General features: G+C 51.6%; 7 protein-coding genes across 7 annotated transcripts; 4 read left to right on the forward strand and 3 right to left on the reverse strand.

The window, feature by feature from the left end:
- Positions 1-312: 312 nt before the first annotated feature.
- On the forward strand, positions 313-3,030 carry C7974DRAFT_156147 (uncharacterized protein). Its single transcript, XM_046135876.1, has 5 exons — positions 313-525; positions 582-682; positions 733-1,561; positions 1,611-1,872; positions 1,921-3,030. Exons 1-5 carry the CDS (start codon positions 482-484, stop codon positions 2,809-2,811), a joined length of 2,127 nt encoding a protein of 708 aa, XP_045999426.1. The 5' UTR covers positions 313-481; the 3' UTR covers positions 2,812-3,030.
- A 219-nt stretch (positions 3,031-3,249) lies between these two features.
- On the reverse strand, positions 3,250-7,422 carry C7974DRAFT_432895 (Dolichyl-phosphate-mannose-protein mannosyltransferase-domain-containing protein; the record flags this gene model as incomplete). The annotated part of the gene is made up of 7 exons (XM_046144881.1): positions 3,250-4,235; positions 4,371-5,304; positions 5,391-5,634; positions 6,235-6,833; positions 6,879-7,236; positions 7,289-7,314; positions 7,360-7,422. The coding sequence occupies 7 exons, from the start codon at positions 7,420-7,422 to the stop codon at positions 3,250-3,252; spliced, it is 3,210 nt and encodes a 1,069-aa protein (XP_045999427.1).
- Positions 7,423-8,195: 773 nt separating this feature from the next.
- On the reverse strand, positions 8,196-10,379 carry C7974DRAFT_156210 (protein phosphatase-like protein pp2a regulatory subunit B). Its single transcript, XM_046135877.1, has 6 exons — positions 10,019-10,379; positions 9,863-9,903; positions 9,687-9,784; positions 8,983-9,634; positions 8,341-8,927; positions 8,196-8,291 (listed from the first exon to the last, which is right to left on the reverse strand). Exons 1-6 carry the CDS (start codon positions 10,063-10,065, stop codon positions 8,268-8,270), a joined length of 1,449 nt encoding a protein of 482 aa, XP_045999428.1. The 5' UTR covers positions 10,066-10,379; the 3' UTR covers positions 8,196-8,267.
- Positions 10,380-12,617: 2,238 nt separating this feature from the next.
- Positions 12,618-13,956, forward strand: C7974DRAFT_307330 (60S ribosomal protein L3; the record flags this gene model as incomplete). Its single annotated transcript, XM_046138122.1, has 4 exons — positions 12,618-12,709; positions 12,768-12,924; positions 12,978-13,651; positions 13,701-13,956. The coding sequence occupies 4 exons, from the start codon at positions 12,618-12,620 to the stop codon at positions 13,954-13,956; spliced, it is 1,179 nt and encodes a 392-aa protein (XP_045999429.1).
- Positions 13,957-15,443: 1,487 nt separating this feature from the next.
- On the forward strand, positions 15,444-17,710 carry C7974DRAFT_307917 (succinate dehydrogenase subunit A; the record flags this gene model as incomplete). The annotated part of the gene is made up of 4 exons (XM_046138149.1): positions 15,444-15,485; positions 15,704-15,996; positions 16,052-16,216; positions 16,267-17,710. The coding sequence occupies 4 exons, from the start codon at positions 15,444-15,446 to the stop codon at positions 17,708-17,710; spliced, it is 1,944 nt and encodes a 647-aa protein (XP_045999430.1).
- Positions 17,711-19,947: 2,237 nt separating this feature from the next.
- Positions 19,948-21,632, reverse strand: C7974DRAFT_391074 (P-loop containing nucleoside triphosphate hydrolase protein). Its single transcript, XM_046141537.1, has 3 exons — positions 21,391-21,632; positions 21,225-21,339; positions 19,948-21,172 (listed from the first exon to the last, which is right to left on the reverse strand). The coding sequence occupies exons 1-3, from the start codon at positions 21,483-21,485 to the stop codon at positions 20,063-20,065; spliced, it is 1,320 nt and encodes a 439-aa protein (XP_045999431.1). The 5' UTR covers positions 21,486-21,632; the 3' UTR covers positions 19,948-20,062.
- Positions 21,633-21,658: 26 nt separating this feature from the next.
- On the forward strand, positions 21,659-23,823 carry C7974DRAFT_391075 (t-complex protein-like protein 1). The gene is made up of 6 exons (XM_046141538.1): positions 21,659-21,831; positions 21,884-21,935; positions 21,990-22,012; positions 22,065-22,094; positions 22,145-23,757; positions 23,804-23,823. The coding sequence occupies exons 1-5, from the start codon at positions 21,784-21,786 to the stop codon at positions 23,585-23,587; spliced, it is 1,596 nt and encodes a 531-aa protein (XP_045999432.1). The 5' UTR covers positions 21,659-21,783; the 3' UTR covers positions 23,588-23,757; positions 23,804-23,823.
- Positions 23,824-24,929: the final 1,106 nt, after the last annotated feature.

A 24,929-nucleotide genomic window follows, 5' to 3' on the forward strand; every position in this document is an offset into this window, starting at 1 on the left:
TCAGATACACAGTGCTCATGTCTGTGTTGTTAGTGTTGAGAGGTCCATATTCGAAATGGGTTCAACGGGTATACGGCAAAGTACTGCAGCAGCACTTTCGCCATATTGGGAGGCTTCCAAGACTTTGAGCCGCTGCTTATGCCTGCCAATCCACAACTGCGGATACAGAGAGATCTTTTCATAGCAAGCGATTTCAACGTTATGTACAAAAGCGAAAGGTCTTGCAGCGTTCGGCGGTAACTTTGCGCCGACGATGCACCTTGGGCGCTTCGCGAGCGAACAATTAATGCTCATTGGCTACAACGTCAGCCTCCACTCCAACAATTAACTGTGCCTCCCTCAAGTAAAGCAAGATCGGTCTTGGTATATTCTGTATCGATGAGAGCAGCTTGCAAGCTTGCTACTTAAAGCATGATTTCGCGCCAGGTGGTACCTGTATACTCAGTCCATTCCCACAGCAAGTACGAGCAGGCTCGAAAAGATGTCTCTTGAAATTGAGCCTAATTTGATCAGGCGCGGTGTCTGGTAGGCTCATCAATTGCAAGTCGTTACATCACGCATTCTTTCTTACACAAAGACAGGATCAATTTGGACCATGGTTCTGTCATGGGCAAAACGATAACGACTGATACGCAAACTGGTAACATAATTGTTGCTTTACTCGCTGTCCTCTCAACACTGGGTAAGTTTCATACATTCATCTCGCCTATCAATTAAGCTCACAAGTCTCAGCCACTGCACACTTATGGCATCTTATTACGTTCTCGATACATCAACTACGTGCCACCGGACGACCAGAAGATGCGCTCTTCAGACAACAGCAAGCACTTTTGCGTACGCTCCCAGCACCGAGTGCAGTCATGGCAGACACCATCAAGTTATGGTGGGCTTGGCGAGGCAAAGCTAAAAGACCTTTACTTCGATCGCTGGTTCTCTTAATCATTGCCATTCTCTTTACAGTAGGAACAGGTGCGGCCAGTGTGTTTTCGTCTCTTGTTGTGGATACCACGAGTCTAGAGGTGCTAGTCAAGAGTCGCAACTGCGGATGGGCTCACCCAATACGCATTTTTGATAGGGGCATGGTCCGCCCTGTGAAGCAAGTCGCTGATCCGTACGCCAATCTCTGCTACACAAACGGAGCGAACAAAAGCGCGGCCAGACTCCCATCGGTTTGTAACAGTCTGGTGCAGCGTGAGCTACCCTTCACCACGACTCGAGTACCCTGTCCATTCGATAAGCTTGCTTGCGAACCAAATCTGGAGTCTGTCAGTTATGACACCGGACTCATGGATGTTGGGTCCTCATTCGGACTGAACCTCCCGGACTCCGATGGAGTAAAGTTCCGTCAGAAGATGACATGTTCCCTGATGGCTAGAAATTCGAAGTACAATATTGCTGTCGGGTACAGCGCCGCGTTCGATGGCTCTATGTCCCCAAATTCTTCGACTAACCCACGTTCGCTTCTGTTCGAATACGGTACAAATTATCGTGGATCCGTCAAAGGTATCACCTGGGCGGTGGACCAAGACGAATCAAGATTGCTAACCAAATATACGGTGCAGTATGTTGAGCTTCGTTCCCACTCGCAACCTTAACTAACATGCTGACAGTACTGTCCACAACTATACCAATCCCCTGGCCCCAGTATATCGAGGGTTTGATCCACGTCCCGAGCTCCGTCGCGATAACACAACACTTACAATCATCATCGTTGGGCTGAACAGTGTGACTTACTTGAACAAAGTCCGCGATCCGCTTTTCAATGCAACAATTCCTGTGGAATCGGTGGGTATTGACAGTCAGGGTGGGCGTCCGGTCCAGAATATATACCTCTCAAATCGATACGCTCAAGCCCTTGCCTGCCAGGAACAAGTAAGTCACATGATTTAGCAACACTGTCCCTACTTTAACCATGATTAGTATCAATTCTGCTACAAGCTACCGACTGGAGAAGACGAGTGCACCGAACTCGGCGAACTTCCTCTCAGCGTTTGGATAGGAAATCTCCCTCCCCCTCCGGACATTGATTTCAGTCCTTTCCCAAATGCGAACGAGATGCAGAAAACGATTATCCGGTTAATCGCTTCGTCTTCATACGGATTTAACGTCGCAACTGTCGCTCAGGATCTATTAGCAGGCTCACTTGAAAACCCGGACATCGATCGAGGCCTTCCAGATGATCAATGGCTTCGGGAGTTGACACGATGGCAAAAACAAATTCTGGCGGCGTTACAGGTTGCCATGATCGACTATGCAATTGGCCCTGGTTCACGCGACACCGCTTTTCCTGTCTATCTTCGACCAACATCAGATAGTGAGAAGAAGCTTTGCCAGATGCAGAAGATGAAAAAGTCCGGCAGCGTGGTGAACGTCAATGTCTTCGGTCTCTCCTTCATAATTGCATTCTCCGTCCTGGTTGCACTGCTTGATATCTTCATGCTGAAGTTTGTCATTTATCTGAGCAAGTTTCGCGCTGCGCTTGGACCGCGCGTCGACCGTTGGATTCAAGACGGCATATGGCAATTGCAGCGACGAGCCTACGAGGGCGAAGGTTACCGTAGCTGGACTAATCTGGAGGCCGACGTACCACTTACAACCGAGGATAAGCTCAAAGACTTGGCCGTCCTGTGGTTGCCAAGCAAGAGTCCGAACGTGAGCCAGGGGCAAATGTTTGATTCTAGTACGACCATCAGATCGCAGCGTTCGTCAATGGAAGTCACCGCGGTAGAGAACGCGCACCCGGTTGATGACGGGAACAACCGAGGGCTTGGGATACTAGGATGGTTCAGGGGGCGAGGGGCCCGCGACTGAGCAGGTTGGGGACACATCATGAAGGAGCTGGGTGTTCCACAAAAGCAAATGTGTCGATGTCATAGACCTCCTTGATTACGCTTCTGTGGCTGATGGCATTGCCAGGTGGAAATGCCATCGTTCATTTCAGCAGTTCCCTGTGTTTGTTACTTCAGTATAAGTCGAGTTGCACACTACTGAAGACCCTTTGAACATCCTGCCACTCTCAATCGTACATTTTTGGGCTAGTTATCCCCACCAGTAGATGGGTTAGCAGTAGATAATAGAGGTCACGAGACCTTTCAAGGTGAGACACAAGGAAAACCTCATTAGAACTGAGCGGAAAGAGTTTGACCACACCACTGATACTGCGTGCTAAACAGCACTACCCTAAAGAAAAGTGACCAAGAAATAGTTCCCAATCCAGGCAAAATCGACACCCAATTCATGCATTACCGCTTATTTAGCGAAGTGCAAGTCGTAGCCGAGCCATTTTCTGGCCTGGACTTGCTCGACTGTAAGTCCTGGATTGCCGTAGGTGAGAGGTGCAAAGAAGAGGAAGCACCAGGTAGTCGCGGCGAGGATGACACCAGCAGCGATCCAGCTTCCAAGCTGACTAGCAGTGGCGACACGCTCCCGAACAGGGCGAGATCGAGTCCTGCGGTGACCCTTCTCAGCAGGGGTGCTAGGTGTAAGAGGGTCCTGAGGCTCGATGCAGAAAATGAACTCAACGAGGGCACCAGTGACCAAACACGACGCAAGATGAGCTGGAAGATAGTGGTGCAGGAACAACTGACGACCCATGATGTAGAACGGAATGTAGTGAGCGGCCCAAGTAAGGAAAAAGAACCCGGTTGAGTTGTACAAGCGAGAGCGGGTGCGGTCATCGAGGGCATCCATACCGCGGCGCAGAGCCAGCTGGTCAGCGCCGATGATGCCGGCAAAAACAGCAAGGAGCGAAGAGGCAAGCCACCATCCGACTGGATTGCCTAGGAAGTAAATCTGTTCACGGGTGTCGTTGTGGGTCCAGAATGATACACCGCGGAGAAGGAAAGGCCAAGAGATCGGTTGGGAAGCATACGGGTGAGAGCTTGTCAGAGCGTTATTGTGGTGGAACATAGCTCGCTGAAGCTCGATCCACTTGCGGAGGAAGCTGAGATGCTTGACCTGTTTGACCTCCTTCTTGTTGCGCTCATCGTCTGCAGACAAGGAAGGAATGTCATCGACATACCAAACATTGCTGGACTGCTGGACGTTCTTGTTGCCATTGATCTCAGCTTGCTTGTAGGCCCATTCAGGCAGAGGCTTGGTGTGGGTCCACATGGCGACCTTGGTTGGCACATGAACAAGCTTGAAGTGGGATGACATGGTCCTGAAGTCACCCTTGCCCTTCTCGACCTTAATCTCAAACAGGGTGTCGTTGAATCGCGTACCAGCCGCCTCGTCTTTAGGAGCCGTCGTAAATTCTTGATTGGTAGGGTAATATGGAGACGCAACGTCGTGTGTAAGGAGGACGGAATCGGTGATGAGATGGCGCAGGCGGACAACGTCGCCAATCTTGATGCGCTGGCCAATTTCACTTGAAAGTTCCTTTGCAGGAAGGACCTGCCAGTGGTTGTTGGTATCATTGTGGGGGTATCCGGTGACCTGCTGCCCTTGGGAAGAGACGCGACCATCATCGTAGCGAAGGGGGTAGCGGTCGGTGTGGCTGTGAAGATAAACCTTGGTCTCCTTGTGACGCAAAGTGATCGTGTCGTAGTAGTTGATACCAACAGACTGAAGAGTCATCACGTTGTCGCTCAGAGTCTCTTGGAATTCGGGAGTCATGAAGTCGTCACCAGGACCGGACTTGCTCAGGATGGTGAAGTGGACCTGGAACCAAAACAAGTAGAGGAAGAAGGGAACAATGATGAGACCAACGACCCGAGCCGCGAAATGTTTGCCAAACTCGGGAAGAGACAATGCGCCCTGGCGGCGATTGACATCCATCAAATCCCAGAGATCGATCAAAACAGGTACACCAATCGAGAAGAAGGTGAAAACACCAACATACTTGATGGAAATGACACAGCTCAGGCTGATACCGGTACAAAGCAGCCACTTCCACCATTTGCGGCTGAAGGGAGCATGGCGCAATTTGTAGAATCGAATGTATGCGAGAACCGAGAGGGCCATGAAGAAGATGAGAGATGCATCAAGCAGAATCAGACGTGTCTGGCCGATGTGGGCGTTGTCGAGGATCATGAGGCCAGCAGCTGTGACGCAGGCGGGCAGAGAGTATCCGGACTCCCACATGATAAGAAATACAATGGGAACAGTAAGTGCGCCGAGAGATGCGGGCATGGCACGGTATGCGACGTAGGGAACGTGGTTGGTAATGTAAGAGTCTCCAATGTTCTCGAAGAGAAACTCGCCCTTGTAGCCAACGAGCCAGCCTGCGAGCGCGAACAGAAGCTTTCCGAGAGGGGGATGGACATCGAAGAAGTAGGTTCGTTGCAGGTAGTATGAAGCGAACTGCGCATTCCATTAGCTTTCCTCGAGCTCTGTGTGGCTGCTGGTTGTCCATGATTGGTGGCAACAGCAGCTTTCAGTGCACATACCTTGCCGAAGTGCACTTCGTCAAAGACGACCTGGTCAGGGTGCGAGATGCCCCAGAACCTCGTGATGAACGCAAGGCCCGTCATAATCGTAATCGCAAGTTTGTAGTCCCATTCTGACTGCTTCTGTCGCGGCTTGTAAGGCTTGGCCTTTTCGAGAAACTTGGTGGCCTTCTCTGAGACGAGTTCCGCCGAAGGTAGGTTTGGTGTTGTAGAAGGCTTCTTGCTGTCTTTCGCAGCGCGCTGCCTCACGCCAGCGGGGGAAGACATAGTGTATCAATCTGAATACAGTGTCAGTATAACGCGTCAGGCCATATCGCAGAAGCTGTAGGGAACTGACCCCGCGCAAATGATCCCAAAGAAAGATGAGTTGGAGAAAGAAACGTAGATCGAGGACCGGAAAGCCAGATCGCCAGCTTTCGTGTACATAGGAGATCTCGCGCTAAGCTCCACCTCCGCTGGTGAGGTTCGCGAGCTATGATTGGTCCACCGCAGCGGTCTCAGCTCCTTGCAGACCCCTTGAAGAACATTGAGGCGTCCAGAACCCCTTCTTGCACAGTCTCGATATGTTCACAGCGGCTCGACAATTCTCACGAATATCTGCGGAATCAGTGTCGCGTCTTAGAAGATACAGAGCCGTCAACTCCATATATTGCCCCTCCATGTCGCTTACAAAAGGCTAAGGATTTGAGTATCTCTAGAACATGCAAAAAAAGACTGAGCTTCGTATATTCTATCGTCTATCCATGCATGCTCTTGAGCCCAACCGGCTTTAAGACTAAATCCAGACCTGATTCAGACGCTGTTCATCTCATTGACAACTTTGAGATTTGATTTCCGCTCTCACTGACCCTTCTTCTCCTTCGCTGCTTGTAGCTTCTTCTTCTGCGGTAGCCTGTACGTAGTTTCGTATCCATACAAAGCACCAGCACCGAATACCATGATAGCTCCGACCTTCATAAGTCCGCTCATCTGGTTTCCAAACAGCCAAATACTCAGCATGAAGCTAACCAATTTCCTGATATTCAACACAATTGTGACTGTAACAGCAGATGTGTTGGCACTGAGAATGTTGACACCAGTGATACAGAGCAATTGCGTGCTTGCGTTAGCAAGAAGATAGATGATGTGCTGTGAAGTTGACGCAAGAAGCTTATTCAGGGTTGGTGGCAGTGTGGCGGCCACGCTGGGTGGAATTTGGAAAGATTGCGAGGATTGAAGGCGTGCAAACTGCGTATTCAGAGCGGGCGCGAAGGCTGCGAACATTGGGATGGATAGTAGATGCGAGTAGAACAGGTTAGCTTTCCAATCTTTGCCATGGTCGCGGTAAACGTCCTCGACGTAGGCACCCATATACGCGGAAAGTAACTGAGCCACGAGGAGTACGAACAGTCCAGCCTCGAAAGACGCTTTGTTTGGATCCGCGTTGGTCGTTTTTGTTTTGCCCTGAAATTGTTAGTGGACGATCAGAGGAGGGAGTGGACTTTGTACTTTTGATGACGCATCTGCCCATGCGGACACCATCACGCCCAGAGTCAGAACTGCAACGGAGAAGATCTGCAACGGAGTGTACTTCTTCCCACGGAAGTAGCCCGCAGCCATCGTAGTCACACTACCGAAACTCCTAAGGATGATGTGAACAGGAACGGAGATGTTGAATGCAAATGCCCAGTTGTTCAACATGTTGACCGTAAAAAATAATAGGGCACTGGTAACCCATTTACGAAATGGTACCGGTGATGATCGTAAGTAATAGCGGCCATTTGGGTCAAACTGGTAGTGCAATGTCGACAGACATGTAAAAACAAACTGGAAAAGCGTGATCAGAAGGCCGCTGTCAGGTTCTTGTCTCGTAGTGCGTCAGCGCATGCGTGGTGTGTCGACGATACTAGGGTTCTCACTTAACGATGGCTTCCAAACAATAGACCTATAGAATATCAGCCTTAGCAATCCAAACGATATGTGTCCTTACATTGGCGCAACAGCCTCCAAAAATGAGCGAGAAGCTGCTGATGATAGGCGCAAGGGCTGCCATGACGACACAAGTGGATGATGGATGATTGAGGGATTGATAAACGTCTCGCGGAGTCTCTGAATACTAAAGAGAGCTATATGAAGCGGAGATGAAATTGTTAGCCTCGCATTGTGTGATTCGTACCTGCCGACGTGTTTGGACGCTGACCGCATACTTAGTTCGAGACTGCGCTACCATATCATGACACACATCATAGGCTGCAAGTTACTTACAGTATGAATCTGTCTAGGAAGCTGATATGGTATCAACATAGGGCCATGGCCGTGGTGGTATTCAGAGGGTGTTCGATCGAGCTCCTAGCGGTCAACGTGGAGGTTTGATGCTGTTAGAGCCTCACCGCGGACGCTAGTCGTAATGGCCGCACCCTCCCGTTACCCTGGGCACCCAGGGCCAACCTGGGTAAACTTGAGCACGTAGGCGCATGTAGGCTCACGCACAAGCATAGGCAACGCTGAACTTACTTGCGTTGCTCTAAACCCAGTGTTCGATTTGCCCTGTTTGAGAGGTGTGTTCAACCCGGGTCGTTTTTAGACACCATCACCGAGACATCATTACAAGCGCTGTTCTGTAATTCTTTTGTTATTCACCACTGGTCAATTAACGTGGTGTTCCAATCTAATGCAGTCGTCTCATGCCTTCGAATTGCGCGTCACGTCATCATTCGTTTGGTCTCATGCACCCAGTCACAATTCGTGGCTTGATTCTACCTTCCGGACGCTGTTACCGTGGTCGTCGCCAATGATGGAGGAAGGAATAGAGAGTAATAGATCATCAGAGAAGAAGCAAGCGTATGCCTCTGTTTGGCAAATGTCCCTGCAAGATCAACCGTGCCATGCATTAGGTCCTTACAACGCTGAGAAGACGAAGAGCTGGGTGCATGTCAGTAAACGGAAGTGCTGAGCGGAGCAGACTACTTACGTTGTTCGTTGCTGCAATAGCAATGCTGTCCTCGAATGGATGCCAGCTCATGTGCAAGATCTTCTTGTTGAAGTCGATCTGATCCGCATCCGTCTCTTTCCTCATGCGCTGTCCTTGCCCAGCTGCGCCAGCGGCAGGGCTGCCAGCTCTCGAACCACCCTTCTTCCCGCCGTTGGGGCTTGTTGAAGAGTTCATCGGTGTGGGAATGCCAACCTTCTTGGCCTTGAAAGCCGACTTATCAGCTTGTAGGACCACCTCGGTGTCCTTCTCAGGGTCCGACGGGTAGATCATGAAGTTATTGTTGTAACTGCCAGTCATGACATTCTTAGCGTCGCCGGAGAAGACAACCTCAAACTTGTCGAAGATGCTATCATTCTCGTATGTGTCGCATAGCCTTGGTCGTAGGTGCTCGTGGATAGGAATGGTCTTCACAGGGGTTCGCTCCATGTTTACGTCCCAGATCTTTACGGTCAGGTAGTCGCGTGAGAGGATGTAACGGCCGTCGTGGGAAAATCGCACATCGGATATCGAGGAGATGATCTCAGAGAAGAAAGAACGGGAAGACGGGTCTTCTTCTTGCTCGAATTCTGTGAACGTTTAGTCTGGACATCCCCTGCTAGTTGAATGTGTGTGGTAACTCACGTTTTGCGTGCTGGTCGCACAGGGCACTCTCGCGCATATCTGCCAACTTGATTGTGCCCTTGGAGCTGGCGTACATAAACCAGTTGCAGCTGGTTGGGTGGAATTCTGCTGCAGTTATGACCTCTGTGAGCTCCTCCATATTGGCAGGCTTGATGTCGACAATGTTGAAACTCTGGTCTTGAATGTTCAAGTTCCACAGGTTGATTCGCAAATCATCACTGCTGATGAACGTCTCTCCATCGCTGTTCACCGATATGCTGTTGATGTGGTAGGCGTGTGCGTTGGCGTATGTCTTGCGCGGTACGGCAGCGACAACGGTGTCGTGGTGAGTGAGGCGAGGAAGTTTTAAATCGGTAGCGGTACGGAAGTGTGCATTTGGGTTCCTGACAGGACCGCCTCCACCAGCAACCCCACCTCCGGGCGTCAGCTCGTGTGATAGATTGTTTTCCGCCACAACCTTCAGGGACTTCTCAAAAACTTTCCAGAGCTTGATTGTCTTGTCATTTGTTGACAGGAGGTAATGCGATGCATTCTGGCGGCGACACCATTTGATCTTGTTGATCTTCTCCTCGATCTCGAGAGACTTGAGGTAGTCGAACTCAGGCTCGTGCGATTGGAACTCGGTATGGAACTTGTACTCGCACGTCTTCTTCTAGACGGGAATTAGCCGAATGTTTGGGATATTTGGGGTCGGCAAGACGTACGGTCTCGTTCCTCTCGAACAGAACCACGCGACCACCCTTGTCACCTGTTGCTAGGTAGTTGCCCGTTTGATCAAACTCGACAGTGGAGATGATGTCCGCTAGAGGGCGAAGTTAGTCATATCGCTGCAGGAACTGTGCTGGATTGCTCTGCCGAGGGTGGGGTGCTAGTGACGTACCTTCTGTTATGTCTTCCACATCGCCCTTGTCACCGAAGCACCTGGCCGGGTCAGTGCCATTCTAGAGAACAGCCCGCGAGCAATGCGACTGCGCGAACAGCTGAAGACTATAGTCTCAAGGCCTTCTATCGCAGCCGCCTGTTGGGGTCGACCTACTGTGTGAACTTCCACGTCGTGGGGTTACCCTCTGCTGCTTCTACCATGATTCCGAAACCAAGGCTGGGATACTCGGTCGAAAGCGATCAGAACCTTGTGCAGTTCCAGGTGCAAGCAGCGTGGACAGCCGGCGGAGAGCTGGCGAGTGGCGTGACGGCGGGGTGGTGATGGCGCCGCCGACGTTGGGGCTGGGCAGGCAGGTAATACTGGATGATGTAGTGGCAGCGGTGTTTGTTGGGTGGACGAAAACGGCGGCAGCAGTGGGCGAGGGCGTGTTGCGACGGTGCAGAGACCTGCGGATGCTTGTCGGCGGCGGGACGACGGGCGCGGGCGGGCGATGCAGGGAGTCTCGGTGCAGCGCAGGTACAAGATAAAGGCGTCTGAAGGGCACTTCCAGCTTCAAAGGTCCTTGACGCCCCGCGGTTGACCGCCAAGGCACCGGAGGCGCGAAAGGCGCTAGTCTCGCGCACAAGCCGTACTTCTTGGGCTTGATCGGCTGCGAGCTTTAGTCCAATGTATGTACCATCACGTATTAGTGAGATTTACTTTCCTGCCTTCTCCACACTATCTCTGCTCGGTTGTGATCCTGGAAAAGAGGTGCGGCTCAAGAGTGGAATAAAGAGGTTGGTGATCTTCTCAGCGATCTTCCGGTGTAGCTCAATGCCCTTATACCTACCTGCCTCTGCTAACGCCTCTTGATATTCCTTTTCCAAGCTCGTGTCTTCTCGAATTTCTATGCGTTACCTGGTACCGTCGCACGCTCATCCAGCCGTAAGCTCTTTATCAAACGTCATCTACCTATAGCATGCATAGTCAGAAGATGTCAGACTGGCATGCAAGCTCTAGGTCTCTGTGCACCGTGAGCACTTCGAGGCCAGCTTATTCGATGATACCCTCACTTCAGCAAGGACATGCTCGCTATTTACCAGAATGTGGGGGGTTGTGCATCCTGAATAGCTTTTTCGATAGGCCTGTAGGTCCCAAGAAGCTAGAGCATACTGCACATGCGGTGTAGGCATGGCAGATGAGTGGAAACGAGATACTAATCGCCAATTGTAACATTGTCAACGGAAACATAAACGCAGGTCACCATGTCTGCTGTATGCTGACACCGTTGAGAAAGAAGGCGCTCGAGGCATCGAGTGTGCACAGCGCCCGGGATCCCCACCACGCCGAGCAGCGAAACGGCGACTAGGCGCCTAAGATGCCGAGTTGAGCGAATTCTGTCATATCAAAGGTATGGAGGCGCCGGAAAGAGTCCTGGATGTCAGGACAACGGTGATGGGGAAAGGATTCCTACTGCCACTAGATCATATCTTTGCCAAGGCAGACCAGAGCGCGGGTACGTAAGGGGCCCTGAGAATTAGAGACGCGGCCCGTATACTTTGCCCTTTCGCCGCCTCGTTTCTCAGAATGTAGTAGGTACACTCTCACGTTGCGGGGCAAACGGTGGACTAAGAATGTAAGGGAGAGAATATAAAAATTCTATAGATTCCTTTCTTGCCTATATTGCAGGCAATATTTAAGTAAATATTAGCTTTACATACTACAATGACCACAGGTTCTGTATTAAAGTTAGTCAGCTCGAAGGTTGCTTATCTGCCTTTTTTTTCTGGAACTTGAGAGGCACGTTGTCCGGTGGATTCGCATCAATTGCTCGCAGTGCGGAGGGAGATTATAGAGCTGAAGGCATCTATGATGGAGTCCATCTTCTCATGTGGCCCTAGCATCCTGATTGCTATCGACAAGGTTACGGTTACCGTCTAGATCGCTTGGTGGGTAAAAAGATCCCAGGACGGAACCCAAACAACTATGAATATACACATCTGCTGGGGTAGGAGCGGAAGTACTTGAAATCCTAGTTGGCAAATCGCTAGTAGAGCATAGACCGTATCTGTTACATGTTCTACACGATGTTTAGTGATGGACGCATGTGCACGTAGGATTGGCTGCTGCGTATTGAATTTAAAGTCCAGATTGCTGAAGTTCTGTACTGTATTATGCATTCGGCCATTGTTACCCATGTAAGGCGGCAGCCGTTATTTCACCAGGTAGGTACAACACTTTTCTTAGATGTAGTGACGCTCGTTCTTAATCCGCAAAGCTGTCAGACCCTTGTTTATGTTGACAGCGGGGAGTAGGTACTTACGAAGAGCGCTGCGCCTTCTGTGTACATCTCGGCTGTCTCTGTTTCGCCATACTAACTAAAGGAGTATCGTATACGAACGTTGTATGAACATAACTATATAGGTAGAGTTCGTGGGCTTCGCTTTGACCAGGTAGACTAGACGCGCACTGAACTCTACGATGTTTTCGAGGACGAAAAGCATTCCTAGTACTGAGGGATCGTCTTTACACATCACAAAGATGAATAATACGCAAAGATTTACCACAGGCAAAGAGGGCATTAATTAGTGCACCGTAATACGGTGTTCTCCCGAATGCAATAGTGAGATAGTGTTGCACTCCAGGACCACGCTATGGCCGAAGCTAGACAAGCGCCAAGAGTGCTCAAGCGAGTACCCACCACCTGCACGAATTTCAATTTCAACTTTTCAACTTCGACAACTTCGATACTAACCACAGCACCGAACTCGCCATGTCCCACAGGAAGTTCGAAGCCCCCCGCCACGGGTCTCTGGCCTTCTTGCCGCGCAAGCGCGCTGCCCGCCACAGGGGTAAGGTGAAGAGGTATGCTCGACTCGCCCGCGACAAAATTTGCGAACAGGACGCTGACCAGTCCGCACAGCTTCCCTAAGGATGACCCCAAGAAGCCCGTCCACCTGACCGCCGCCATGGGCTACAAGGCCGGTATGTCCACGATCGTCCGTGATCTGGACCGTCCCGGTGCGAAGCTGCACAAGAAGGAGATCGTTGAGGCTGTCACTGTCATTGAGACTCCTCCCGTAAGAACACCGAGGATGAGCAATTGGTCGCAATCGACTGACAAATCTCGCAGATGATCGCCGTCGGTCTTGTTGGTTACATCGAGACTCCTCGTGGTCTCCGCTCGCTCACCACCGTCTGGGCTGAGCACTTGAGCGACGAGATCAAGCGTCGCTTCTACCGCAACTGGTACAAGAGCAAGAAGAAGGCCTTCACCAAGTACGCCAAGAAGCACTCCGAGTCCTCCGGCCAGTCCATCACCCGCGAGCTCGAGCGCATCAAGAAGTACTGCACCGTCGTCCGTGTCCTCGCCCACACCCAGATCTCCAAGACCCCTCTCAAGCAGAAGAAGGCCCACCTCATGGAGATCCAGGTCAACGGTGGCTCCATCGCCGACAAGGTCTCTTACGGCCACGGTCTTTTCGAGAAGCCCATCGAGATCTCTTCCATCTTCGAGGCCAACGAGATGATCGATGTCATCGCCGTCACCAAGGGTCACGGATACAACGGTGTCACTTCCCGTTGGGGAACCAAGAAGCTTCCCCGCAAGACCCACAAGGGTCTCCGTAAGGTCGCTTGTATCGGTGCCTGGCACCCGGCCCACGTCCAGTGGACTGTTGCCCGTGCTGGTCAGATGGGTTACCACCACCGTACCTCCGTCAACCACAAGATCTACCGCATTGGTAAGGGTGACGATGAGGGTAACGCCTCCACCGAGTTCGACGTCTCCAAGAAGCAGATTACCCCGTAAGTTACTTGATATGAATCATAGTAGGTCATCACTAACACAAAGCAGCATGGGTGGCTTCGTTCGCTACGGTGAGGTCAAGAACGACTTCGTCCTGATCAAGGGTGCCTGCCCTGGTGTCAAGAAGAGGGTTATGACTCTCCGCAAGTCTATGTTCACCCACACCTCCAGGAGGGCTCTCGAGAAGGTCGAGCTCAAGTGGATCGACACCTCCTCCAAGTTCGGTCACGGTGCGTACCAGACCTTCGCCGAGAAGAGGCAGTACGAGGGTACCCTCAAGAAGGACCTCCAGACCTCTGCTTAGAAGTGTTCTGGCAGTTGTTCGGAATTTCTTTGCAAAGGTTACTTGGCGAATGGGATAGGTGCAATGCATGGATGCCAATGATCATGAGCATCTAATGTCAAAAATTTAACGATTCCCCAATTCACACCCTACATGTCCTATCGCTGTTACCCATTGTATCACATGAGATGCCTTTGCTTGATCTGCGACTGGTCTGGTCCTCATTACAACAAACAGAGGCTGTTGCTGATTTCTGAAATCTGTCGTTCACGCAGGGCTTCACTACTCACTATTCTGCAGTCTCATGCTCTGAGACTCGGTGTGTACTCACTGGATAAAGCTTCTTCCAGCCACGCGGCAAAGTTCTATATGGGGTCGACATCTTGCATACAGGGGGCTAACGGGCTCATACAGTGCGCCGGCGCGGCATGCATTTAGCAAGTCAGAAGCCCTAGGAGACTGTTGTAGCTGTTCCATATTGGCCAAACCCTCAACAGATGCCGTGAGCTAACAGCCGGAGGAACTACCTCCTATACTGGGACATAATTCTCAATCTAAGTTTTGGACTACAGGTACACTATTTTGCCCTCAAGCGGTAGAGACAACGAGCGCCTATATGGTGAATTTCTCCACGATCTCAAATACAGCACCAGAAGACGTGCAATGCCTAATCGCAAATAGCATCCTCTAAAACACATGCGATACAAGAAAAATACGTGTGAACGATGCCGCCGCTCATAACCCGAGTGTAGTACAGTACATGTACACATCTGTCGACCATCAACGCACTTGTGAGCCCAGCCCAGGATGAATGACATCTACTGTAGTTTCTGAAAATCCAGTAATCACAACGGAAGAGAGATTGTGACTTTTGAAAATCAAAATCGCATCTACGACTTTAGTGTTTAATACATAGTACCTACGTGAATATGGGTGCTTGATGGAAACGTTTTCCGAATCGTGGAAATGTGGTGTGGAGGTTTTGTGTTGGATCAGATGCTCTGAAAACGTCTATGACGACGACGATATTGAGCGGGAATCTACAGCACCAGCACCAGCGGCGACATTGTCGGACCATTGCATCTGGACATGTGTCAATACCCAAGGTGATTTGTAAAATCATGCTGTCTGGCCATGTCCAGTAGCTTGCAGGCAGTTTGCTGGTGGTTTTGTGGCAATGGCAGTGGCAATTACTTATGAGGAATGGATGAGGCTGAACCGGATACGTCTGATCAGATTCAATAAAGACTGAACGCGTGCACAATGATGGGCCCACTCCGCACTGCAGTGCAACGTTCACCTGGGCCAAACATCAAAATTCAATCGTAAAAAGCCGGAGCGCCTCGATCCCGTTGCTCCTTCCTGAAGCCTCGGCCTTTCCGCGCCAATCAACGCACGTCAATACTAGCTTGTCATCGCGACTTCCTTCCATCATTGACTTGCAGCAATCGAAAACCGCCAAAGGTCTCACCCACCCCTCCGCTCTCCACCCCACGGCTACCGCCATCATGAGCTTCGCCAGGATGCGTCGCACGCAGTTTGCCAGCCAGGTGAGTTCCGTCTGAAGCTTCATGCGCCATGTCTCGCCCTCGAGCTCTCGTGTCTCCGACGTCCTCCGCGCCGAGGCGTGTGCCACGCATCCCACAGTACTCTTGCATGTGTCGACGAGGGCGTCCGAGCATTCTGATGTAGTTTTAAACGACGCGTGGATGCAATGGCTTCCTCTTCTGTATGTATAATGGTCAATGGCTAACTATTATCGCCACAGCTCTCGAAGAGCATCCGCACACCATCGCGCGCTTTCTCGTCGACACGGCCCGCCGCCCGTATTTTTGCTACCGAGAACCTAAAGGCCAAGGAGGCTTCAGGGTTCATCTCCAGCAAATACCCCGTTATCGACCACGAGTACGATGCCATTGTTGTTGGTGCTGGAGGAGCTGGTCTGCGTGCGGCTTTCGGTCTCGCTGAGGCTGGCTTCAACACTGCGTGTATCTCCAAGCTCTTCCCAACCCGTTCGCACACTGTAGCCGCACAGGGAGGCATTAATGCTGCCCTCGGAAAGTATGTGCACGCTGCCACATTTGACAGCGCACTGCAACGCTAACAATCATCGTAGCATGCACGAGGATGACTGGAGGTGGCATATGTACGATACTGTCAAGGGATCCGATTGGCTTGGTGACCAGGATGCTATCCATTACATGACAAGAGAAGCGCCCCAATCCGTCATCGAGCTTGAGAACTACGGCTGTCCATTCTCGCGAACGGACGATGGCAAGATGTACGATCATACGGTTATTGTGTTCGTATCTGACCGCTAATTGTTTCCAGCTACCAGCGTGCTTTCGGTGGTCAGTCTCAAAAGTTCGGCAAGGGTGGACAGGCATACCGATGCTGCGCTGCCGCCGACCGAACCGGCCACGCCCTTCTCCACACTCTGTACGGACAGTCTCTGCGCCACAACACCAAGTACTTCATCGAGTACTTCGCCACCGATTTGATCATGGAGGATGGTGTCTGCAAGGGTGTCGTTGCCTATAACCAGGAAGACGGCACGATTCACAGGTTCATCGCAAAGAACACTGTTCTGGCTACCGGAGGATACGGACGTGCCTACTTCTCCTGCACATCTGCCCATACATGTACCGGTGATGGTATGGCCATGGTCGCCCGTGCTGGTCTCCCCAACCAGGATCTCGAGTTCGTCCAGTTCCACCCTACTGGTATCTACGGTGCTGGTTGCTTGATCACTGAGGGCTCCCGTGGTGAGGGCGGTTACCTGCTCAACTCTGAGGGTGAGCGATTCATGGAGCGTTACGCACCCACCGCTAAGGATCTTGCCTCCCGCGACGTTGTCTCCCGTTCGATGACCCTTGAGATCCGTGAGGGCCGCGGTGTTGGACCTGAGAAGGACCACATCTACCTCCAGCTCAGCCATTTGCCTCCTGAGATCCTCCACGAGCGTCTGCCCGGTATCTCTGAGACCGCCGCCATTTTCGCTGGCGTAGATGTCACCAAACAGCCTATCCCCGTCCTGCCCACCGTTCACTATAACATGGGCGGTATTCCTACCAAGTACACTGGCGAAGTTATCACACAAGACGCTCAGGGTCAGGATCAGGTCGTTCCTGGTCTGTTCGCTTGCGGTGAGGCCGCCTCCGTCTCTGTCCACGGTGCTAACCGTCTCGGTGCCAACTCTCTTCTGGATCTCATCGTCTTCGGCCGCGCTGTTTCGCATACCATTCGTGACAACTTCAGCCCCGGACAGAAGGCCGATCCTGTTTCTGCCGACGCTGGCGCCGAATCCATCGCCGTTATCGACAAGGTTCGCACTGCAGATGGTTCCAAGTCGACCGCCGAGATCCGCCTCGCCATGCAGAAGGTCATGCAGACCGATGTCGCTGTCTTCCGTACCCAGGAGTCCCTGGACGAGGGTGTCAAGAAGATCCACGAGGTCGACGCCACCTTCGATGATGTTGGCATCAAGGACCGCAGCATGATCTGGAACTCTGACCTCGTTGAGACTCTCGAGCTGAGGAACTTGCTCACTTGCGCCGTTCAAACTGCCGAATCTGCCGCCAACCGCAAGGAGTCGAGAGGAGCGCACGCCCGCGAGGACTTCCCTGAGCGTGACGACGAGAACTGGATGAAGCACACACTATCGTGGCAGAAGCAGCCTCACGGCAAGACCGAGCTCGGCTACAGGAGGGTGGTCGGTACAACATTGGACGAGAACGAATGCAAGGCTGTCCCGCCTTTCAAGCGTACCTACTAGATGCGCTAGTGGTGCGGGTTTGAGACGCCGAGGAAAAGGAGAGAGGGATTTCGTCCTGTATTCTATGTATATTGGATGGTTGATTGGCAATGCATGTTAGAGATTTTGATCTTCAAGTCGTTCGAATATACCAATGCAAAGGTAACAAACAAACCCCCCTTTTGACAGTATGACGACTTATTCGCTTACTGTGCGTGTTCCATTCGTATGAATATCCTGGTACATAGAAAGTTCCGGACTGCTCGTGCGGCAGACCCAGACCCCGGATCATATAGTCAATTCTCGATGGCGCCTTCGGAGCCAGTATGGACCGCTCACGAACGCGAGTGAAGGGCGCTAATACTTGCCTGCCTACTAGACCCTAAAGACTTCACGAAATTCCTGGAGATTACAAGGTTTTACGCCCAGACCTGTATATGACAACTACCCCCTGGATGCGACCCAGGGCGGTTGTCAGTACCCGACACAAGATAGGCCACTATCTACCCCTCCTCTCTCTCCCCTACTCATCCCCCCTGCTACGAAAACTCTCATTGTCTTTTTGTATGACAATAATGGCCCGTAGCTAACACTAGGATTCTGGTACGCTCACTACCACATGCTCCCTTAACACACCATGCCACTTTCTTAACCAGCGGAGATATTAGCACTTATACTCCCTCGGGAAGACCTCCACGTCCACACCCGCACTACCCCTACAAACTTACACGTCTACTATGCCCCCAGGAGGCTTTACATGTACCTCTCATAGACGCAAATATTATTCAATCAATTGATAAACCACCTGTACGTATAATACCCCGTAAGTAATAGTCTAATATATCACATGTGTTAGATGCCACAACACCGTATTCTTAGTGTTCGCCTTTACTGAGGTACAAAATCGGGAAAAAAACACCGAACTCCTAACGTCAGGTCCCATCTCATGAGACTTGGGATGAAAGGGCAGTATATACTGTACCGAGCGAGGACTCACTATCGTGTGAGTCGTAATACCTTTTGGAGGTTTGCTTAGCTCAGTAGCTCGGTACTGAGGCCTAACACCTAACGGGTAAATTATATAGAAGAAAGTCCACTATAGGGGGGGTATATTTTACCCGTTAACGCAGTATTTTCTACCTACTTACGCGGTGTTTTTTCACGTTATAGTAGTTTTTTATATAGGCCTGTTATTCTATCTAGTATCTATCTATCTAGTAGAGGAAGGGGGGGGGGCAAAGAAGAGGGGGGGAAGAAAGTAAAAAGAGAAGGTAGAGCTGTAGGGGGGGGGGGGGGGGGGGGGTAGAGAGAGCGTAAGAAGAGAGAGAGGAGAGAGAAAGAAGAGAGAAAGAAGAGAGAGAGAGAATAAATAGAGAAGAGAAGAAGTATGTATAGGGGGGTAGAGGGTAGAGGGTAGAGGGAGAGAGGGGAGAGAGCGGAGAGGAGAGAGGAGAGAGAGCGGAGAGGAGAGAGGAGAGAGAGCGGAGAGATATATAAAAACAAGAAGAGGGGTAATAGAGAGATAGTAGGCTATAAGCCTTAAAGGAGGAACCTAGCTACGAACCTACAATAGAACTAGATACTAGCTACACTTCGGCAGTGTTGTTTACACTACACTTTTACTGTAGTGCTTATGATCCTATCCTATACTTAATTTAACAACTGAACCAAGTTACAATAATCTAACAGAGCAGTCGCCCTACATCGATGCATCTTGGAACCAATCAAAGGAGATGCTTCATCTGCACGTTGAACTGAAGATAGTGCTGGTTGAACCTGGTTCCATCACCCGCTTTCCCAGACGCTGCGAACATAGGTGTGGAGCCCTTCAAAGTACCATGAGAGCACACGCGTCCTCGTAGATGGCCAGAGGAGGTTGCTAGGCCACTGTGCGGTCAGACTCCTTGCCAATCGAGAGCTTGCCGGGTGCAGTTGACAAGAAATTCGAGGTGTCGTTTGTCACTTATCGCGCTACTGGAGTGCTAGGAATGAGTGCGATAGCTTGTAGAAAGATGGCTGGACCCTTCGCGTAGATGTCCTGAGATATAGTCTCTCAAAGTTCGGAGAAAACGTTTCAAGCTAATTGACTTCGGTGCAGAACTTGTAGCTATCGTAATACGTAAAGCTAAAATATAGCTAGGCGTTACCTATATTGTAGGTAAAAACGTATTCCATAGAGTTTCGGTGTATTCTCCCTACTTTACTGTCGTGTAGTAGAATATGTAGCTCACTCATCACGCAACTTGAGATAGTGGCCATGAACTGTCAAAAGATGCATTATGGCTATGTTCATAGCTCGATCGTGATATCTAGTCATACAAGAGTCAAGCTCCCCATCCGTGATGCAGTGTTCTCTTTCCTGTCTAACCCGCTCTAATTGTACTGCATGTAAGTTGCGGTAGAGTTGAACTTCAGATTGCCCTTGATGACCTTGTCCACAGCAGCCAGAAAGTCCTTCTCGGTAGCAACCTTTCTTCTAGCCCTAATCGCGAACATGCCCGCCTCTGTAGCGACACTCCTCAGCTCGGCGCCTGTGCTGTTCGGGCATAGACGCGAGATGAGCTCCCAACGGATGTCGCGCTCGACGCTCATACTCTTCGCGTGAATGCGAAGGATATTGGCGCGACCCTCCATGTCGGGCAGCGAGAACTCGATCTTTCGGTCGATACGTCCGGGACGCATGAGTGCGGGATCGAGAGTAGAGGGCCTGTTTGTGGCGAACATGACCTTGATGTTTCCTCGCGCGTCGAAACCATCGAGTTGTGTGATCAGCTCCAACATGGTACGCTGCACTTCATTGTCGCCTCCTGCGCCGTCGTCGAAACGCGCTCCACCCACAGCATCAATCTCGTCGAAGAAGATGATGCACGCTTTCTTTGTCCGTGCCATCTCGAAAAGCTCTCTGACCATGCGAGCTCCCTCACCAACGTACTTCTGGACTAGCTCTGATCCGATGACACGGATGAAGGTGGCGTCTGTACGGTTGGCAACGGCTCGCGCGCAGAGTGTCTTTCCGGTTCCCGGAGGTCCATAGAGAAGCGCACCCTTCGGGGGGTCAATACCGAGGTTGACAAAGCGTTCCGGTGACAGGAGAGGCATCTCGACGACTTCTCGCAGCTTCTCGATCTGCTCCTTGCAACCTCCCACATCTCCGTATGTGACATCCGGCTTGTCTTCGACCGTCATCATTGTAACCGAGGGATCGATCTTGGGTGGCAGAGGAAGCAAGATTTGGTACTTGTTGCGGTCGACGCCCACGCGCATGCCCTCCTCAATATCTGTAGGTGACACGCGCTCTCCGAGGTTGACAACGAACTTGGCGATCTGCTTGACGTTGATGACATATTTGCTCTTCTCGGAGTCCTTCTCATCTTGTATTATCTTGGTGCAGCGGGCGACTTGCAGGGGCTGCTCTTCTTGCATTCGTTGCCGGTCGGCGGCGATGTCCCAGAGATGTGGTGGTGCTAGTCCGGTATCTGATTCCTGCGGAGTATAAGTTGCTGTAGCTTGGTAGTGATGCGGCTAGTATAGCTACCTTAACGCCGATCTTCTCGTTTATTGTCTGCTGCTTGTCCTTGATCTCCTTCTCGAGCTTCCTGAGCTCCGCGCCGTAGGGTGCCGCGCCATACGTCTTCAGCACCTGAATGTCCCTGGGCGGTGTCAGTTTCTAGCTTTGTGTACCGACCTCCTAGTATGCCTACTCGTCGGTAAGAGGCGTGATCTTCTTCTCCTCGACCTCGTCGTCTGCGAAGTTCTTCTGGTACTTCTCCCAGCTCGAGCCCGTGGCGCTGGGCATGTTTGCGGTCTGCGTGGGGTGAGGGGCCGCTGGCTAAGCTTCGAGCGCTTTGTAGGTGTAGAAGGAATAGGAAGACGAGAGGGAAATGGCGAGAGGGCTGCTGGGTGAGTTGCTGTGGATGGCGGGCGTGGTGTTGTGTAATCAGTGACGGCGGCTGAGGCACTGATGTCGGCGGTCGGGGGACTTGGCATCGACTCCGCGCGCCGCGTGGAAATTATTCGAAGTTTGGAATACAGCACAACGCGCCTTCACCCACGATACCCCTCTTTTTGTCTTTGTTTACCGCATACAACACAAGATGGCCGCTCAGATCGCAAACGGTGGCAGCGGAAATGCCGCTTTCAAGGTACGAACCGCGATTCCGGAGCTTTGAAAATAGTGACTGATGCAGCCTGCAGGACAAGGAGAAGCCCAGAGCTGTTCGCAGCGCCAACATCATTGCTGCACGAGGTACGAGAAGCCTCCCAAGCTCCATATGAACGTATTGCTAATCAAAATGTATAGCTGTGGCTGATGCGATCCGAACTGTATGTCCCGTTGCGAAGTGCGGGGGAGCAATCGAGTACTGACATGGAATAGTCCTTGGGACCAAAGGGTATGGACAAGATGGTACGTACCTTGAAAGATCATAAGCATGCAAGTGAGCTGACCTATCGCAGATCCAAACCGGCAAGGGTGAAACCATCATCACCAACGACGGCGCCACTATGCTCAGCCAGATGAGCGTTCTCCACCCCTCAGCGAAGATGCTCGTCGACCTCGCACACGCCCAAGACATTGAAGCTGGAGATGGAACAACATCAGTCATCGTCATTGCTGGAAGTCTGTTGGGCGCAGCCGAGCGCCTACTGTCAAAAGGCATCCACCCCACCGTCATTTCAGAGGCTTTCCAGCGTGCAGCACGCGAGGCGATACAGATCTTGACAGACATGTCAATCCCTATCTCCCTGACCGACAGACCGACACTTCTTAAGACCGCGACTACTGCGCTGTCGTCCAAGATCGTCGCACAGGAACCTAAGCTGCCCATCATGGCAGTCGATTCGGTCCTGAAGGTCATTGACCCCAAGACCGCCAACAATGTCGACCTAAAGAACATCAGGATGATCAAGAAGCAGGGTGGAACCATCGAGGACAGTGAGATGATCGACGGCTTGGTGCTCAACCAGCCTGTAGTGAAGAGCGCTGGTGGACCCACAATCAAGGAGAAGGCACGGATAGGTCTCATTCAGTTCCAGCTGAGCCCTCCCAAGCCGGATATGGAGAACCAGATTGTCGTCAACGATTACAGGCAGATGGACAAGATCCTCAAGGAGGAGCGAACATACTTGCTCAACATGGTCAAGAAGATCCAGAAAGCGAAGTGCAACGTTCTCTTCATCCAGAAGTCGATCCTGCGCGATGCTGTGAACGACCTTAGCTTGCACTTCTTGTCCAAGCTGAAGATCATGGTTATCAAGGACATCGAGCGTGATGAGATCGAGTTCATCTGTAAGAGCACAGGTTGCAAGCCGATTGCGGATGTCGATTCTTTCACCGAAGACAAGCTTGGCTCTGCAGATCTCGTGGAGGAGGTCCAGGCATCAGGCGCACGCTATGTAAAGGTTTCCGGCGTTAAGTCGGCAGTATCGACCGTTTCTATCGTCTGCCGGGGAGCCAACACGCTTATCCTGGATGAGACTGAGCGCTCGCTGCACGACGCTCACTGTGCTATCCGCTCACTGGTCAAGAAGAAGGCTCTTCTCGCTGGTGGTGGCGCACCGGAAATCGAGATCGCACACCAGCTTTCCCTCCGCGCCCGCGAGTTGTCTGGCACAGAAGCAATCTGCTGGAAGGCTTTCGCCGACGCTATGGAGGTCATTCCCACAACTTTGGCTGAGAACGCCGGTCTGAACAGCATCAAGGTCGTCACAGAGCTGAGACATAGGCACGCACAGGATCAGAAGAATGCCGGTATCAGCATCAAGAGTGGAGGGGTGAAGAACGACATCGCAGAAGAGAATGTCCTCCAGCCCCTGCTCGTCAGCACAAGTGCGATCGAGCTAGCGGCGGAGACAGTGAAGATGATCCTCCGGATTGATGACATTGCTCTGTCGAGGTAAAGGTTAATCTATCCCGTGGATAGATGTGCACGAATCACAATGTCGGTTCAAGTAAGGCACTCTTGTTGAACTAGCAACGAGCAGTCGAAACCAACCATGAGTAATGAAAAAGCCATTGAAGCAAACTTTGTGCACCCATTTCAAGTCCACAAATCAATTGAGACTGAGGTGTACGTCAACCAACGCTGCGACTACCCTTACTTACATCAAGGCAAGCTGCTGCAGATGAATGTGTAAGCGAGGTCAGCACGTCCGTGTGAGCTTATTCTCAGCCCAGTCTCAGACCCACAACCGTATCTCTATTATGTCCACATCGATCGATACTTGCAGAGTGGAGACAGTAAGCGTTAACTCGCTCCAGATCCTAACTGGTCCATAGGTAACCAGGTCATTGGAGCCATCGCTACCACCAGGCCTGGGCGCACGATGCCGGGCTCTGCTTCCTCTCGAGTCCCTTGCTGCGTCTTCGCGTGGCCACAACACAGCAGTCGCGCAACAGCCCCTGCAGCATTCTCGAGCGTGCCACATTGCAAGTTCGATTCCTTACATACAATCAACACTAACGTGGTGATGCAGCAGCGCTGGAAATGCACGAGCTGACGCAAGGTATCTCACCAGCAGCGCGAACACGTCACGCTCATGCTAAACATTACAACGACGCATGCTGATGAGTCCGGCACCCCCATCAACCGAGCAAGTGGGAAAATGTAATTTCTGCCGTCTGACCCGGAAGGAATTCATGGCAAAGAGTAGGTGGGCATCATAATACAACTGTTATACATCCACCCGCTATAGAGGTAGATTCCAACTATAGCATAGGCATGCCTGCAATAGATCTACTTACTTCGGCACCCACGTCAACCGAAACCACGCCCCCAATCAACTACCCACCGACATCTGGTAATGCGGATCCCGTCTATCCACTTTCCTGCCCGTGCAAGCCACACACATCCTTGCCGGGCCACAAGGGCAGAGTTGCGACCTTGGATACCGCATCTCACGATCATTCGGCACATCCTGTGGAGCCGAGCAACCATGCGTAAGCTGTGACCGATCGCAGGATGCGGGTTGAGATCTGTGGGAGGTAAGAGGTGGCAGGGAAGGCATCCGGTGAATGTCGCATGAGGTTTGGTAGACTACTGTTTCAAGGCCGCTAAGGCTGCGACGCAGCCGCCTTGCGTGAACGACGGCCAAGTGGAGACAGGATCAGAGTTCTCGCGTGCTCCTTTGTCTTTCGTGCTATGCATTCTGTGTTGTGGCTTCATGCTGCCAAATTTCTGACTGCCGCGCTACACTCACGCTAGAATTACATTCCTTGGTAGGCGTGCATTCGACACAGAGT

This window comes from Boeremia exigua (assembly GCF_020726555.1).
Source record: "Boeremia exigua strain MPI-SDFR-AT-0100 chromosome Unknown C7974scaffold_4, whole genome shotgun sequence".
Lineage (NCBI taxonomy): Eukaryota > Fungi > Ascomycota > Dothideomycetes > Pleosporales > Didymellaceae > Boeremia > Boeremia exigua.